At 38.1% G+C, this 17,844-nt stretch overlaps 1 protein-coding gene across 1 annotated transcript; it reads right to left on the reverse strand.

The window, feature by feature from the left end:
- Positions 1-517: 517 nt before the first annotated feature.
- Positions 518-9,790, reverse strand: LOC139811597 (uncharacterized). Its single transcript, XM_071775892.1, has 4 exons — positions 8,817-9,790; positions 4,825-5,897; positions 2,926-4,584; positions 518-659 (listed from the first exon to the last, which is right to left on the reverse strand). Exons 1-4 carry the CDS (start codon positions 8,829-8,831, stop codon positions 536-538), a joined length of 2,871 nt encoding a protein of 956 aa, XP_071631993.1. The 5' UTR covers positions 8,832-9,790; the 3' UTR covers positions 518-535.
- Between the last annotated feature and the right edge of the window lie 8,054 nt (positions 9,791-17,844).

Genomic DNA, 17,844 nt, shown 5'->3' on the forward strand with positions numbered 1-17,844 from the left:
TTGAAGATTTTAAGTGTAACTGATCACAATCACGCGAGTCATAAATTTCTATTAATCGAAAAATATTTTATATACCATGCGAATTTATTATATCCGGCGAGCCTTGGAAGAACGCATTAATTCTATTTAATGTTGGCATTTGTATGCATCAACATGTTTGAGTAAACTAGTTTTATGTAAAAAAAATGTTTCGTGCTGATTTGTTTGTTGTTTCGTTAGTTATTTGACGCAGTTAAGGAATTCGCGCATTGTTAATAATTTTATAAGATGTCCTGTTGGCATTTTTGACGCAAGAATATTTTCCGTTGATAATCAAAATAAATTGTCCCATAATAGAAACGTCGAGACGAGAGCAGTTTGTGCATTGTGTCCGAGAAAAGAAGGGGGATTTAACTAATTAGGATCCTTTCCGGGATGCAAATGCAACAAAATGCTAAGAGTAGAATATCTTTTTTTACAGAACTGAATTAGAGTTGAAAGTGCCAACTTGTAGGAGATGAGTCGATGAATGCAATTTGAGAACTACAGGCGTGTCTTAAAGAAAGACGTTGCCGGGTCTTGCCTGTGGGCACAGGAAGCTGGAACAATCGTGTCTTCTGACAGCGTCCATGACCTCCTCGAAGTGACTGGACACCTGTATGGCCGCTCCAGGTTGGATTCTGTAAGTACGCGTGAACGTCGATTAGTGTAGGATAGCGAACCATTAGAAAGTCGGAGACACACTTCGACAAATGACCGGCACCGCGGTTAATTACTAATTAGGTGTGCACTAGATTGCGAATCTTTAATCTTCTCACCGTGTTCTCCATTAACGATCGCTCGCTCCAATTAACTCGCTTTCTTTAGGGCGCGCGGCGCACCGATTCGGGATACATAATCTGATTTAGGAAGTATCTGTACTTTCATCCTGAGGTAAATTAAAGACTAATTAAGTATTTATTAATTATAATGCATTATAATTGTATGGAGTAAAATTTAATTATGCTTCTTGAATATAAACGCGACGATAGGTTAATCTCAAACTAAGCAAATAAAAGAGAAGTAAAATTTGTTTTAGTAAAATTTTATTTCAATATTTTCTAGTTTCATTTAATATTTATCGACTAATTAAATGCACGAAATTGAGAGAAACGGACTTGTTTTAGAGAAGTTTTAAAATCTTGGAGGCACAATGTATGTAACCGTGAGCAGAAAACTGGCAAAGGAAGTATATTGTCCTTCTTTCATTGGACATTGCAATTCTCGCTATTTTTAGAAATGCGGTTTGTCCCGCAAATTCTCGTCACGTATGTGAGAACTGCTTGCTCGGGAATAGTATGCATTACAACATAGTACATGATATAATGCCGCTCTCTCATCGGTATATGGATGCACGCGTTTGCAGTGAATCGAATTGAATAAATAGCGTGTATTTCACGTGTTGTCGGTACAGGAAATGCCATATTTGTCATTATCATTAACAATTCCTTCGTATATAACAAACACGTAATATCGTAATTACTCGCGAGAAGCTCTCTTATCCCACTTTGCACTTATCTCAAGCGATACTTATCTTTCTTAAACGAGACCTTGTAAACTCCTCGAAGTTTTCCGAATTCTAACTATTTCTAACTTTCGAAACTAAAAGACATGTGAAACAGTCTTCATTACATTGGAATGATGTAAATAAAAAGGTGTGTGAAAATTTATTTGTATCCGTTACGAATTAATTAATTTATAATTATGTGTTAATAATTACGAATATAAATATTTCCAATATGCAAATTTTAAACAGGGTGAATTATTTAATGACATGATACATTTCGCTTAATTACCATAACACTGATGAAACCACATCAGAAAGCGACTCAGTAGAGAATTATATACACGGTTAGGAAGAACTGGAAAGAGAATCGAACGCGACGTAGTAAGTAAATTATCATACAGCTGCACGCGAGTTTTCTCTTTGTCTTTGCTTTTCTTTTGTTTTCGTGATAACATGTTTGAGTCTCTTTCTCTCTGTCTCTTTCTTTCTCTCCCTCTTTCTCTCGCCCATTTTTTTCTATCGTACATGGCCAGCGCGATAGCGGACAGGGGGCAGCGTGCGCGTACAGTGAAACTGTGCTAAGAGGTAAAAGTCGAATCAGTCAGTAGGACGTCGTCGGCGAAAGCTGGAAGAAAGTTATACACTCGGGCTATAGTTCCGACTGTTATCGGTGTCTCGTTGACGCTTCGAGTGCCTGATAGTTCTGGTCGATTAAATCGGCTTGTACGGTTTCGTGAGAACACGGCGAGAGTCGATGCGATAGTTCATTGTATTTTGAGAGTGACCATTACCAACAAATAACGGCTAGCAATATCTTTAATAAAGCAAGCGTAACCGCAATATACCTATGTGCATATTATACGCGTATTATTTTATAAATGCTAACAGTGAAGAAAAACTGTCACATTAATTATGACATCTTTAATAAGAAATTTTACTTTGATGTAATACTGCAATCAATCATTGTTATATGAGAATTTTGAACAAATACTGAAATAATATACTTCAAAAATAAAAATAGAAATAATTAAATACTGTACTTAAAAAATAAAAATTATATTAATAAAAATAAGTAAGAAAAATGAAAGATTTAAATGCAGTATGTATCTTAACAACGATCTCAAAAATTTTAAGTGAAAGAATCAAAAGACAAACAAATACCTAACAAAAGAAGATAATAATTTTTAAATAGAAATGTAAAAGGTACAATTGTAATAATTTTTTATTCCACCGAAATTTTTTCAATTTTAAATAATCTGTTAAATTTACATAAATCGCGTATCCATCCGATTATATTATAATAATTATGTTCTAAGGTCATTCAATGATTTCCGAACGTAAAATAATAAAATAGAAATGTTTCCGTCTCTTATAAAATGTAATAGATCGAAAGTACTCACAGTCTCAGTAATGCTGCCATCTTTTTCTCCATTAGCACCGAGGCATCGGAACCTCTTTCGATCATCGTGTCGCAAAATATCCTCTTAGCGCAGGGCGTATTTGTCCAATCGCCCGGTATGTGAGCAACTTCCGCGACTTCCGCATTCTCCAGATTCTGCAACGTGTCTAGAAGCTCCTGGTCACTTTCGACATTTCGCTTTCGTCTCCTGTTTGTTGTTTCCTTCTCGAGATCACTCCCGAGAACTTGCGATCTGTCCAACACGAAAGAAGCACCGTCGGCTCTCTGATTTCTTCTTCGTCCATTATCTTCATTTACCGAAGCCGCGGCGTTTTTCAATCCGTTCTGATTCAACATATCTACTTGAAGATTTTCTGATGGGATCTTCAAGCTGTCTTCGACAATTAGAATAGCATTTTTATTCAGGTGTTTCTCCTTATTTTTCTTTGGAATTAGGAATTCGGCGATGTCGACGCGATCCGAGCCAGCAGGCAGATCAATTTCCACGATCTCGCTGATGGAATCGGCCCCTTTCCTCTGGAAACGCTTGCTGCGGACCAGATTTTTCATGTCGGCGTCCGTCTTAAAGATATCTAGATAGTCGAGACTTCTCTTTTTACGTCTATGAGTCTCCACGTAATCAGCTTCGTCCACCACCTGTTTACTCTCCCGATTTTCAATCCTCTCGGCGTTACGCTTGTCCTCCTCCAGGACCAAGAAGACCCCGTCGCTTTCCCCGGAGTTCGTGCCCTCGTTTCCCGCTTTGTCGTCCTGGGGGACGTTTTGCAGAATGTACAGGGTCTGCGGCGTCGCTTCGTTCGATCTTACACTCTCGTCCTCGAGCGTTCCTAAGTACGCTCCAGCTTCCAATGCGCGCTTGTGCTCTAAATCGGCGTCGTCCACGTTTGATCGTTTCAAAACGTCGACATCGAGATACCGTCCGACCGCCACGGCGCCTATGCCGAGGGCGGCGCCAGATGCGACGAGACCTAGAGCCGGTATTAGGATACTGGTACCTGACGCCACCGTGTCGATCTTGTCCTGAGCCTCCTTGCCCTTGGACAGACCGAGATTCTGCGAGATCTTGTGAGTAGCCTCCACCAAAGGATCGATCACCGGCCTAGTAAACTGCGAGACCCTCTCGACTCCGGTGGAGAACTGGTTCTTCAGATTTTCTGAGATTTTCACCCAGAAAGGCGGCTCGTACGGTCGTTTCAAGCCGTAGAAGTGCTGATTCGGATAGTAGTTCTTCGTGGTGTAGCTGTCCACGATGTTCTTATTGTTCAGCACGTACTTCTTCTTGTGACGTTGCTCGGTGAACGAGTGTTGATTCTCCGGGAAATTGTCCGGTCGGCGTTTCTCGTTCTTCAGGATCTTAGCCGGTTGCACGCCCAGCTCCGGATGGGCGTACTGGAGAACCGGCGCGCGGGCGCCGGCCTTCAGCGCCACCGGCGCGATGGTCTGACTCTCGGGGGTGTAACGTTGAGAGATCGGGTAGCTCGCGACGCCGTCCGGATGCAGCATCCTCTTGTGGACACTCGCGCGGTAATGGTCGTTACGTGGCTCGTACACCTCAGCCTTCAAGGCTTCGTTTTTGTAATTTCTCGGATCCCACTCGAAGTACACGTTGCGGGCTTCCTCGTCGTAATTACGACCGTACCTGTCGGGCGTAAGGCAAAATGAGAAAACTGTGAAGAATATTGTCAAATGTAACAATATAATAATCTGTAATTAATAAATAACTAAAATGATTGATATAGTTATTAAATTTTATCAGCATTTATGTTTATGTGGATGTGATAAGTAGTTGTAATTGGCGAGTCTTTATTTTAAGCACTCTTTTTTTGCCGATACTCAAGCAATATTTGACTAATTTTCTACAAGCCGTATCTTTCCTTACCTTCGATTAATATCCTTAAAGAACTTCTCGAATTTCTGCCTTTCTGCGTTATCACCGAAAAGCTCAACGGGAGGATCCGCGGTAACCGTCGGACTGCCTTCAGGTGTTATCAGCTTGTTGTTGATAACTCGAGCGTTTCGCCAGGTCTGCACCTTGTCGATAGGCTCGTCGGGCACTCTCGTACCATGAATTACCGGCGTGCCGTCGATGTCCAGCGACATAGGCGATCTCTTCGGCACGGTCTTCACGTTGATCTCCGAACGAACAGTCACCTCCGGAGGTACAGCTTTACCATCTCGATTCTTCAACAGGTTGGCACCAATATTTGTCCTCGTAGACGTTATATGAGGTATATACATGTAATGAAACCCATCGTTCGCAACACCTTGATCGTTAAGCTCGAGGTTTCTCTGAGCTCGGTCCTGGAAGTTCCTGGCAAACAGGATACTGCCGAGTCCAGCCTCGCCCAGCCTGTCGTAGTTCGTTCTCTCCTCGACGGTGGACTCCAAGTTTACCGGCAACGGTTTCCAATTTCGATACTCCTCCTCTTCTTCCGGCGTCTCTAGTTTCAAGGCTCTTCCCTCCGCGTCCAACGGTGTCCAACTACCATAATCGATTACACTGATAGGTTGACTTTTCTCAGATGCCGGTTTCTTATCGATTCGATCGATGTCCGGCTTTTTATTTTTTGATTCCGAAGATCTGGAGATCGTCGCCCTGATCTGTTCCACTTGAGCTTCCTCGAGTCTTCGAACCTCATCCTTCCTTTTGGCTTCGTTTTCCTCATCATTGAGCACTGATTCATTCTGTGCATTTATCGAAAAATTTCTTTTATTTTCTAATATAAAATTCGAATCTTCTCGAGCAGGTTTTGAATCATTGAACGATAATTTGTCTCGTCGCTTGATGATCAAAGTGGCCACGTTGCCTTCGCTCGTTCGCACTTTCAGCTCTTCCGTTTCACCCGGAAGACTGCGAGAGACCTTCAACATCGTCCTGGTATAGCCTGGTTTGGGTAACTCGCCATAGCATGTGCCAAGGGTCAAGGCCACGAAGAACAGAAGAGAGATAATCTAAAATAAAATTAAATTGCGTAATATAAAATCCATCATATAATTCTTGAAACTGTCAAATTATATTTTCTATACTGACTTTTAGCTTTTTCAATCAAAAATAATTGTCGCAATAAATTAGTTATTCTATAGATCAATAATACCTAACATTAAAAATATTATAGTAGATTTCTTATCCAAATTTCTGTTTTCAACTAATAGTGGCCAAGATGTAACATGAACGAAATTTTGAAAAAACAAAAAAAAAACATGATTGGGAAATGTTACGTTAGATCTGTGCAAAGTTGCAATTTTTCTTCAGTTTACGGTTGACTTCGATTGTTTGATAATTTTCATCGACACGACGGGGTGACGCGACGCCTCATCAGAGATACTGCGCGCGCTGTAATTCTTGCGTGAGCGTGTGCATCTGATGTTGCGTACCATGCATGATTGCGCCTCGACGATTGAAGAACAAACGGAGACGACCGGAATGCGAAATGAGTTTAAAAAAAAAGGTTTTCGAAAGTCGGCCTTACACGAGTCCCTAGAAGCCCCGCTGCAATCTGCCCGCAAACAAATACACCGGCAAACATTTAACTGCCGTGGTTTTCGAGTCGCGTCCCGCGAATTCGCGTCAGCGCGCATCTCGATTTATTCGTAACGGATGAATCGGCCGAGTCATCGGAGCGGCAACGCTCGAGCGGTTCGGCGCCGAGAGAAATTTAATAGCCCCTCGAGATTGCCGGCATTCTTTCCCGGCATTAGAAAATAGCAATGTAGTAACCGAACGACGGGTTACTTTCTATTATCTAAAATGTGACGATTACCCCCGATTGGAATTACGCGCAGCTGACAATCGCGCGATTGCACCTGTAAATTTGCAGCTGACACATTGCGTGAATTATAAAATATCATCTCGACGTATCGAAACTAGGTGATAGAATCGTAACACACGGAGTGCTCGCGAAGAAATACGAATATGTAGATCATTAAAGTAGATAGCAGAACGTCCGCCTTCTCGGGGGAGGGGGGATCGATGGTCGCGCCAGTAATTAATTAATAAAAATTTGTGCTATTAGTCTCGTTTCTTTGGAGATTGTCATTATTTGGAGTGCAACCTTTCGAAATCACTCAAAGTCCTCGTTAACGAGAAAACGTCCGAACATCCGGCCGTTGAAGTACGTGCACTTGAAGTTCGACGTGTGTTACGGCGGGGGAAAAAAAATACTTTCTAATCGCGCACGCGCAAAAAGCGGATAAAATGAAATAAAATCGTGAAAGGTGGCTCTGGACCGAGCGCGCGCTCCGCCAACAAGTGAAATGGAACGACATGCTTTCCCCGTGCACGTTTTGCGCGAAACACGCGCGTGCGTTAACTCGTCTACTATATGGCCGCGTACGTATCGTGCCATATATATGTATATACGTCAGCAGGGAGTATGCGAAACGATCCACTTTTTCCATTCCGATGACTTTCGATAGACGATTGACAACTATTGATATCTGATATTGATACGTGGCCGAAAGAGTACTTTTTGCAATCTCTCGTATTAATTTCGATAGCAATTGCTCATTTATTTGTCTCATACACATTACACATTCAAGAATTAGGATTTAATCGACTTGATTAGAAATTACACTTTTAAGAGCATTTCAAGAATAAAAGGTCGATTATTCTCCCAAAGCTATAGATTACGTTTAAAATAATTTGGAACCTTGCGCGAATGTAAATAGAAATCCAATGAGTAATTATATTTTATCGCGTTTAGAAAATAATTTTGGCAAATTTATTAATTAAAATACTTGAAATTATTTCTTCAGCTATTAAGATTGTCTCTATCTTATTACACTACATTAAATTTTATATTTTTATGATTTTCTTTTCTTTTTATGTGATTTGTATGTCTTTTTATTTAAGTCTAAAATCTTATACCAACATTCGTTTTTAATTTTACGTTTAATAAATTAATTATTTAATAATAATTAATAAACCGCTTAATAATTAAATTATTAATTAACCATTTATTATATATTTATTTTTGAAAAATGATGTATACATTTTCCATTTGAAGGACCGAATTTCGTGCGAAACATAAAAGGATCTCGGTTAGTTTAACGCTATATACGCATTAAGGCGAAGAAATATGCAGCGCAACGATACGCATGGCACACTGATGCATGTCACTCGTGGTTTCCGCTCCAGAAAATCCACGGGTCGACATTAATTACACGGCAATTAAGCCTAGATCTAGTTTTTTTTTCCCGATGACCGTCGCGTTCATTCGTCTGGAAACCGCCCACGCTCTATCGCCGATCGTTGATCGTGAAGATCGGGTTTCGTCACGCGTGCCGATCGATTAAGCACGGGCGTCGTGAGATGATCGAGATTAACCCGCGATCAACCGTGCGGTATCGTTCACGGCTCATTATGCACCGATCATGAACAGAGATAAGCCGCCCGTGTATATTTACGTAATCGACGGAAATAACAGCCCATCCGCACTTTTTGCCAATTAATTAATCATTATTGCTTCTATCCTATTAATGTTTCATTCATAAAAGTTTTTGCAGGTGAGATTATTATAATTTTTTCTATAGATATCACGTAGAAGAGGTAAAGTCACACCTGGTTGTTGAAGCAATAAAGAATTGCTTACTTTAGCCTGGAAAAGCGATTTCTCTAAATAGGCGTTAATTAATTGCGTAATGCTGAATATTTTACGATTGAGAAACTAATTTTTCACAAAATTGATAAAAAAAATAGCACAGTTTGGCCGCGCAGTTTCCACGTTTCTTCCTGTTTAACAACTTATTGAACCGCGCACAATACAATTCGCAGAACTTTCTACGAAAATCACGCCATCCTAAACTCGCGACGCGTCACATGTATATTTAACGATAAAAGTAGAAAAGAGAGAAAAAAAGAGAAATATTTACCTGGCATTTCTTCATCGTCGCTGTTTCCTGAATTTCCTAGCAATCTCTGCGATAAATAATAAAAGATTACGAGGCGGCGCGGAGAAACGTGCACGAGATCTCCGCAAAGGGAAAAACACGAAGATACTTTCTTCAGGACTGCATGATATGCGGCTGTCACTGGTTTTCGTCGCGAATTGAGAAACGTCGCGCGAATCGCGGTGTCTCTGCCACCGGCTCTTCAAACGCGTGACGAAAGTGACGAAGAAAGAGGAGAAAAAGGGGTCTCTCTCCGGAGGCTCCCTATCGCACCTGTTGACTCCCGGAATATCTTCGCGAGACTGACGGAGCCGCTCGACCGGCGGCTCCTCGTGCGCCCGATCAACGTATGAGCGAAACTTCTCTCCGACCTACTTATCGCGCCCGCCTTCGTCTTCTTCCGTAGAAGACGCGAGACGTCCGCATTTAACCCTTCCGGTGAGAGAGGGGAGGCTGATCCTTCTCCTATCGTTCGGTATCCGTGAGATTTAAGGGAGACATTTGGGGTGATTGAAATTATTTATATTAAATTGTCATTATAATATATTCATTTGTTCGTCATAATAAATGTGTGATCACAATGTTCAATCTTTCCGGAAGGAAGTTCACCCTTTTTCTATTTTTACGATTTATTTACACGAGCGAAAAAAAATACACACGCAACTGAAGACGTCTCTGTACACAATTCACAAGTGTTAAATGGAAGAGGAAACTATGCCATATTTATATAACAAAAACGGGCTTCTTTTCAGAGAGTTCTTTTTCAGAATTCTTTTAACCGTTCGAGATATTCGTCTTTCATTTTCTCGTGGTCCAAAAATATGAGACAGAGGACCTGTATTTAATTTGTAGTTTCTATGCAAATCCCAGTTCTCAGTTTAAATGTCAGAGATATCGTTTAGCAAAAAAAATTCATTAGGTAGCTTAAACAACTTTTAGGAGAATACTATTTATATGAGTTACCGATAATATGTTATTAATCGACTAGAGAACAGAGAGGGACAGAGGAAGAGAGAGAGAGACAGACGTAATGGTATAGAAGAACGTGTTGTTCATCAGGAAATAAAAATAAATTAAATCGGGTTTTTTTACAAATTAAAGCAACTTTTATTTATGCTGCATGACAAAATTAATTTATGGCAATAATGCGTTATTTCCGTTCGTTCCAATTACCGCGCCATTGCCAAGAAGAATTTACACATTCGAGACGACGATTGGACCACGTCATTACATCTTTATCTCTGGTTTCCTCTCCTCTTAATACTTTCTCAATACTCATATTTCGGTCTTCATTTCTTTTACACCACTTTCATTTCGTGTTTTCGGACTTGTATAATTCCCATCAAATTTTCAAATTATATGCGAATATCTCATATAGCGATATTGAATTGTAAGACATATAATCTCATAAATTTATAGATCCTTCGATTTTTTGGAGAGTCTGAGATTTGCAGATTTCTAAATTTACCTTTTTTCTTCATAAAGAATAAACATTAATAAAATTAGTTTTATTATATATAAATTAATTATCTTATAAAAAATAAATAAAAATCTCTAATAAATAACATTTAACCCTTAAAGTGCATACGTTTTTTCGGTACCTTTTAAGTGCATACATGGGTCTGTCATATTCAACGCTATTTTTTTCGACCTTAAAGTATTTAAAAAAATCTAAAAAAATTCATGAAACATCTGTCTACATTGTAGTTGACGGTTTTACAGTCATTTTGATAAATATTGTTTATTTAATATCTTTTGACGGGCTTGCAAGTTTTACAGTTACGAGCAGATATCACTTTGGCTCGGACGCCATAGACCCATGGACACTCGGACCCACCTATGCAGCTTAAGGGTTAAACATTTTCGTTTAACTCTTAAAGAATGTGGATAAAGACACAACCTCATTCTCTAGCTGTTATGATGAAGAGACTCGTTTCTCTAAGTCTAAATTAATCCACTTATTATGAGCCTCACCCTAGAGATATTATTTTATGCTGTCGTTGTATAAACTGAAAACAACGGAGTGGAGATTTCATGGCGATATTCTTAATGGCAATATTTGCACCGATTTGTCTTGCTTTGCGTGCAGTTCCAAACTTCTTCTGTTTAATGTGCTTCTTCATCTATTGCATTTAATAATTTTTATTAAATTAAAAAGTAAATACTATTTATATCACAATAGCATCATTACCACAATAACTTGAAAATTTTTCTTGATATTATAAATTATTACAAAGTGCATCACTGCAAAAATTTCGGAGATATTGCATTGTCCCTTCTTGCCTACTTACGGATTAAATAAATTGTGTCAACCATAATTGTCCTTTTCCGTTTAAAATGACTTGTCAGAAAAGTCACAGTATTTACTGCATTTTCATACGTGTTTCGTTATACCATTGTTCCGCTCTGGCTCGGTCTCTCTCTCTCTCCTTCCCTCTCCCTCGCCCCCCTTCTCTCTCTCTCTCTTTCTCTCTCTCTCTCTCTCTCTCTCTCTCTCTCTCTCTCTCTCTCTCTCGTGCAAGCAAGTTTTAATTATCGGGTACAGATCTTTATCAACGGGATTCCGGAGACGCGCGAAACTTCATCGACGGCAGCCGGTTTAATTTTCAAGTTCACGAACGAGAGGCCGGTTCGGGACAAACCGGAAGAAGCGTTCTTCGTGAGAGGCCGCCAGTGAGTTCAGAGACCCGCCAGTGAAAGTCGATCGGTTAAATGACGACGACGACGATGCACACCTGTGTAACGTCCTATTCTGAGCGCGGGCCGCAAGTACCACGTGTTCCCTTTCTGACGAAATCTCTTTGATCTCTTTTTGCTTTAAATCAACAATCAGTTCTTCCTATGCGCAGCAGTTGAACACCTTTGGAATAGTGCATACGATCGAGATATTAATACTATTAATAATTTTCTATTGTCGCTAAGTGCTATCTTTCTCCGAATGTCATTTCTTTATGATATAAATTATCTGACAAGCAATTTTGATTAATACGAACAAATTACATTAGCCTGTAACAGAACAACCATTAAAATCAAATTTTAAAATAATTTGCATTTATTAAATAAATGTAGATATGTTGATGTTTATAGATATGTTAATGTATACATAATTATTGTGGAATATTGTGCGGAGTATTCTTTGTAGAAGAAATATAGAGATTCAAATATTTCAAAGAATCTACTTTCACTTTTTTGGAGATTCTGGACAAGTAACGGGCGGCGGGAGAAAATAACAAAATATTTTATTAATTATTTATATTTATATATTTAATTATTTTGCATTTAATTATTTATAATACAAAATTATGTTACTTTTAATAATTAATTAACATGCAAAAACAACAATATGCTTGCCATTTATTTTTATAATTTATAATAGATTTTACTAATATTTAAGGAAAATATTACTAGTACAAATATATTTCTTACATTATACATTTCTGATATAATCGATTAAAAATTTGTATTACGTTATCACATTGAATATTTACTTGCATATTTTATAATGTCTTATTATACAACAGGAGAGTAAATACATGAAATTAAAAAAATGAAGAATGTGAAATAAAATTAAATTAAAAATAAAGGAAGCAACATAGATAAAATTATAATTAAAAAATAAAAAGGTTAAGAATAAAGAAAGCAAATTAAAGAACAGAGGAAATAAAAATTATTTGTTTGATGAATAGATATCTAAAAAAAGTAAATTTTACTTTACATTAAAGTTTTCAGGACATACAATATATAAATATTTCTGGATTTAATATTAAATTTTAAAATCCAAAAACTGATAAATTTTCCAAATGATCCGAACTTTTAAATTTCTCACGATCGTTTGAGTACCGCCGCTTGAGTAATATGGATCAGTAGGTAAGTGTGGCCCATAGTAACGCATAAACGCGAGAGGAGAAAGAGAGAAATTGCAATTCTCCTGAATGCAGCACGTGACTAATACAGCATATTATCGCAGTTCGTATTTATCGCAATTGATCAAATTGCTCGTGCATTAAATCCCTCTCCATCGCCTGCAGTCGTCATGCAATTTTTTTTGTTTCCTCTTTCTCTGGAAATTGCACTCACGGACACGTGATTTAGTATGCACAGACATTGGTTTCTATAACGCACAGTTTCTATAAAACACATTTAAACGAACAGATATGGAAATAGATATGTTCACGAAAGATGAGGATCAGAAAAGAAGATTTATACATGCATTCACCAGTAATTCTTGTCAAGCAGCAAATTATCGTGACGTGATTCATATGTTTGCTTTGTCATTGTTTTATCGTCTCTCCGCAGGTGGAAAGTTCATCTTAATGTGAGCGCGAAGAGAGAAGTCTCGGTCGTGATCCATGTAGACATCATGTAACGAGTTTCTCTTTTCAGCTCCGAAGGGTCAACATCCGGCTTTCGGCGTGCCTCTTATGGAAATCTAATATGAGCATTTTAAAATACGTCTGTCGGCTAATTCCTTTTGAAAAGTAAAATGATCCTAACGTGCTGAAATTTGTCTTCATTTGTCCAACAACTTGTGAATTAGACCCACCACGTTCATTGCATCTTAAACGTTGATGGTTACTGGTTATTGCTATAATTAACTTTTTTCAATATTCATTTTCACACACCATAAATGCTCGTTGTATCTTTGTAAAATTATTCTCGAGATAGCTCTGCAGCAATAAATAACAATTCAACGGAAAATAAGTGGTGTATTTGTGTTAAATTCAATCGTTTGTTTATAAATCCTACAGTATTTTTTTATGTACATCTAAATATAAATAAATTTATATTAATAAAAGTAATAGGTATATATAATTAAGTTAATATCTAATAATAAATACAAGAATAAAAGAATTTAATTTGAGATTAATATTAATTAATAATTAAATTTTTATATAACAAGAGATTACGTAATAATTGTTAATTAATTGTTAATAAATTTTTCTGGTGTTTCTGTCTGATTCAATCGTTGTAAATAATGATTTTATAAAACAAATGGAAATGCCATGATTATAAAATGAGAAGCAATATCGTTGCATCTTAAAAATAAAAATTATTTATGAAATTTAACGTATTTTGTAAATTATTTGACAGGTTTACAGCTCCATTAATTAGCAGCAAACCTCAGGCTAAAGCGCTTGACTGTCTAAAAACTCACACAAGGTCTCCGTAAATTATATATATTTTTCGTCTTCGATTTCGATGCACCCATGTCTACCGTCGCGAACTAATCATGGAGAGAAAAAAATGGACGTTTACAGATTATACGACCTTAGCAATAAAAGAAACGTGAGGCTCTTCTTAAGTATCTCGGATTTTGAAAGGACACAAGTATTCTCAAGAAGCTTCGAATCGTGAAACATCTCTCTGACATTCTCTTTTGTCATTTTGCAATCAGATCGCCGATCAGATCGTACGAATGTTTCCTTAATTCCCACCTTGTTCTCGACTTTCGAGGAGCGTTCGCGTCCTCAAGGTATCACGCTGCGCCAACAATCAGCGAAATCATTCGGCATTGTGCTCACGTTGTGTGTACATTGTGTGTATCCCACGCGTATCGCGATGCACAAAGGCCTTCACGACATTTTCCAATATCGCTCGGCACACTCGTTTTCCTTGACATACCTCGAAGATGAGCCCACGTATCGCTGAGAGCATCCTACGTACACTTACGTATCGCGACAAAAATTTTCAGCACAATGAATACAAAATTTTTAATTGCACAATTATTATAAAATAAGTGATGGATGCTAAAACGTGTTACTGAAATCTTGATAATTGCAATAAATCGCGCATCGCAAGATGTAATTTTTAATTTTATATTTACCGAACGAATTTAATTTGTTCTTAAATGTTACATGTCTATTTTAATAGTAGTTTTCTAAACATAGTCAAATATTTGCCAATTACAGCGATATGTTTTAAAATACCTACATATCTTTTAACAATGATATCATTGTAATGATTATCATCATACTATCATAATATTTACTAATGCAATCTAAAATACGCTTACAGCTGATTGTCAATTTTTATATACCAATAAATTCTATAACATTCCAGCTTTTACAAAATGCTGTAAAAAGGAATTTATTACAATTTATATTATATTAATATAATACAATTATATACAATTTATATTTATATTAATATTTTCTTCGTATAAAAATTGTATTGGTCTAATAGTTCGCGGGAAAAAACTTAGCAGCTCGAATTGAGAATTGTCGGCGACAATCCTTAATGCATGATCATCCGTGGAAATAAGCTCGCCATCCGCATACATTATCCGCGATATGCGCTTTCACACAGTGCTGCGAGCCGCATCACTTCCGTCGTGGTGAAACTTACTGATATTAAAAAGAGTCTCGCACATCGAGTCGCCGTGCGTTTAGCCGTGCATTTAACGCAACGGAGAAGACTAGAGCCGTTCGTGATAAACGACGACGACTTGCATGCCGCGACGGTATGCCGTCGTATGTGATATTTATCTTCTATCTGGCAATGTCGTAGAGCGGACAGGTTCAAGTGTAAAATTGTGAAAGCTGAACATGCACGAGATGCCTCAGAAAATTTATATAATGATATCAGATAATATTCCGTACTTTATGCAAAGTTTCTCTCTTATTAAAAGCGAAACTGAGACTGATTATGGCATTATTTAACGCTGAAAATATATATTGAGAGATTCCAATGAATTAAGTTTGCGCGACGCGCAAGTACGTGAACATAATTTTGTTTCTCTCAAATTTAGTTTATTTAAGCAGTTTCTCTTGGTTTATTTAATATTAAAGTTAAAAAAAAAGCTTCTGAAAAAAAGGAGGCGACATAAAATATTTAAATTTTCTTTCGATCCGTTTCGATTAAATTTTTCTTGAGATAAAATGAGAACTTAACAAAAATAACATCCTTTTATTGGTGTTCCGGTATCCTTAATACATTTGGGGGACACATTTATATGCGATATGTGTTAAGTATGACAGATCATTTTCGCGTAACGTGGCCGAGATCGCCGTCCCGACAATTATTCTCTCGCCGACTGTACGATTTAATTGTTCGTGCACAATCTCTCCACGGAGAGAGATGCGCCTTTGCTCGTCGTTTATCTGAGATCGCAGGTAGAAATAACGTGAAATTGTCGCACTAATGTCACAAAGTGAAAACGGATCGTGTTTAAATTATGAGTGTTAGACGATCAAAGGCGTTTTAAAATGTCGGTGCAAACCGTCGGAAAAATAATTATCTTGCATTTTCCCAACGCGATAGAAATCGATCGGCGAACTTCTCTAATCTTCTCAGCAAATCTCACGATGATGATTAGAGAATTATTCAGATCGTGAGAAGAAACGGTGAAAGTTCTTTTTTTTACACGGTATATCGTTAAAAGGAGGGCTTCTTTTTTAAGCGGATGTAGGAAAAACCGCGACGGCGCACGCTTATTTATTTGTGTTTATTTTCCGGAACGAGAAACGTCGCCTAGTCATTGTAAGTGTGTTTTACTTGGGCGCGCGAGGACGCGGCGTTCCTTTGGCCCAATTTCCTCGGACGTGAAAAGGTATCGAAGAGGCGGAATCTCGGAAGCGTTTGTCGCGAACGCGCGGCGGAAATGCGCGCTCTTCCGTTTTACGAGCGATCTTGTTGCTCAACTGTGCTTGAAACTCGCGTCGCTCCCAGAAGTAGAGGAATCGCCGCAAGAAGTGGCTCACTTTCGATGCCGAAGTCGATGAGTACGATTCTGGTATTTTGCTTCAGGTTTGAAACGAGACTCATCGATTTCCTCGGACTTCCTGATCGTCCTTGAAATATTCGAGTTTTGCCCAAAACCAGATGACACAAGAAATGCTATCGAGTATCGCCTAACGGAGACGTTTTATTCTCGGTGTCTCGCTCGGTGGAAAAAATTTTCTGCCGAGGACAATGTGATAAATGGCCCAGAGAAGAACGAATACTATTATCATGCATTAACACAGAAATGTGGTGTGGATATGGCTTTAAACGAGTCGTTGAACTCACAAATAAGTCGCAAAAGCGAAATTTAGATATCTGTTCGTATATAAATGTATTTTAGTATGACAAAAAAATTTTAAATTTATCTTATCTCTAAAGAGAGAGAAAGGGGGAGGGAGAGAGAAAGAGAGAATGTCATAAAGAATATATTCCAATAGCGGACTCGCATTAAGTGGTTTCACAAGTTGTTTCTCGTCTTTCCAAATCTGGAAGATATGATTCGCAGCACTGTTTTGCTTAATTAGTCAAATAAATTCGAATGGGTGCAATAACGGACGCAAGAAAACAGACCTTTATAGGAATGTCACACTGAGATAATTTGTTTCCTCTTCGTCGTAAGTTGAGATCCTCGAGTTTTTCGTGGTGTTTAAAGAATTCATTCGGGGGAGTCATTAAATCGATTTGAAAACGTACCGGACGGTCTTGACTGGGTTATCAACGCGACTCGAGACTTTCCTGCATTCCTAAAGTGAAAATGGAGAAGTTTGTCCGCGACCCGAAATTCAACTCTTATCCGGCATTCGTCTTTACTATACACTTCTTCCTCTTAATTGCCAATTATCCTCTTATCGATGCGCATCTTTGACGTCTTGAACTTTCGCCGCAAAATGATATATCGATGAAAAATAATATTTCATTATTTACTGTAAATTGACGTTTTTGATGCCGCTACAGATACCGCGTCACCTGTAATAAAGTAGTTCGAACATCATTAATTAAATAACAGGGCCTAAGTGACGGGAATAATCGAATAATAACGGTGATTACGCACTTGACAGTTCCGGTAGCGTGACAAAAAAAAACATTCCAAATATGTACTGTCATGTGGATACCGTTCAAGAAACTGTAATACGTTCTACATGTTATATAATATCGCGCGATTAAAAGTCGCGAAATAATTTTATGTCACGTTCGCCGGTAAACTGATTGTGAATCTTATATTACATTTACATCGTAAGCGACGAATTGAACGGATTCTCTCAATAACTGAATATAGGCCGAAATAATA

This window comes from Temnothorax longispinosus, chromosome 4 (assembly GCF_030848805.1).
Source record: "Temnothorax longispinosus isolate EJ_2023e chromosome 4, Tlon_JGU_v1, whole genome shotgun sequence".
Taxonomy (NCBI): Eukaryota; Metazoa; Arthropoda; class Insecta; order Hymenoptera; family Formicidae; genus Temnothorax; species Temnothorax longispinosus.

Bases quoted from the DNA above. Each gene is read 5' to 3' on its own strand.
- LOC139811597 (XM_071775892.1), bottom strand. The intron at 4,585-4,824 runs GTAAGGAAAGAT...TACGCCCGACAG, and splicing joins TTTAAGGATATTAATCGAAG to GTACGGTCGTAATTACGACG. The intron at 660-2,925 runs GTGAGTACTTTC...GCGTACTTACAG, and splicing joins ATGGCAGCATTACTGAGACT to AATCCAACCTGGAGCGGCCA.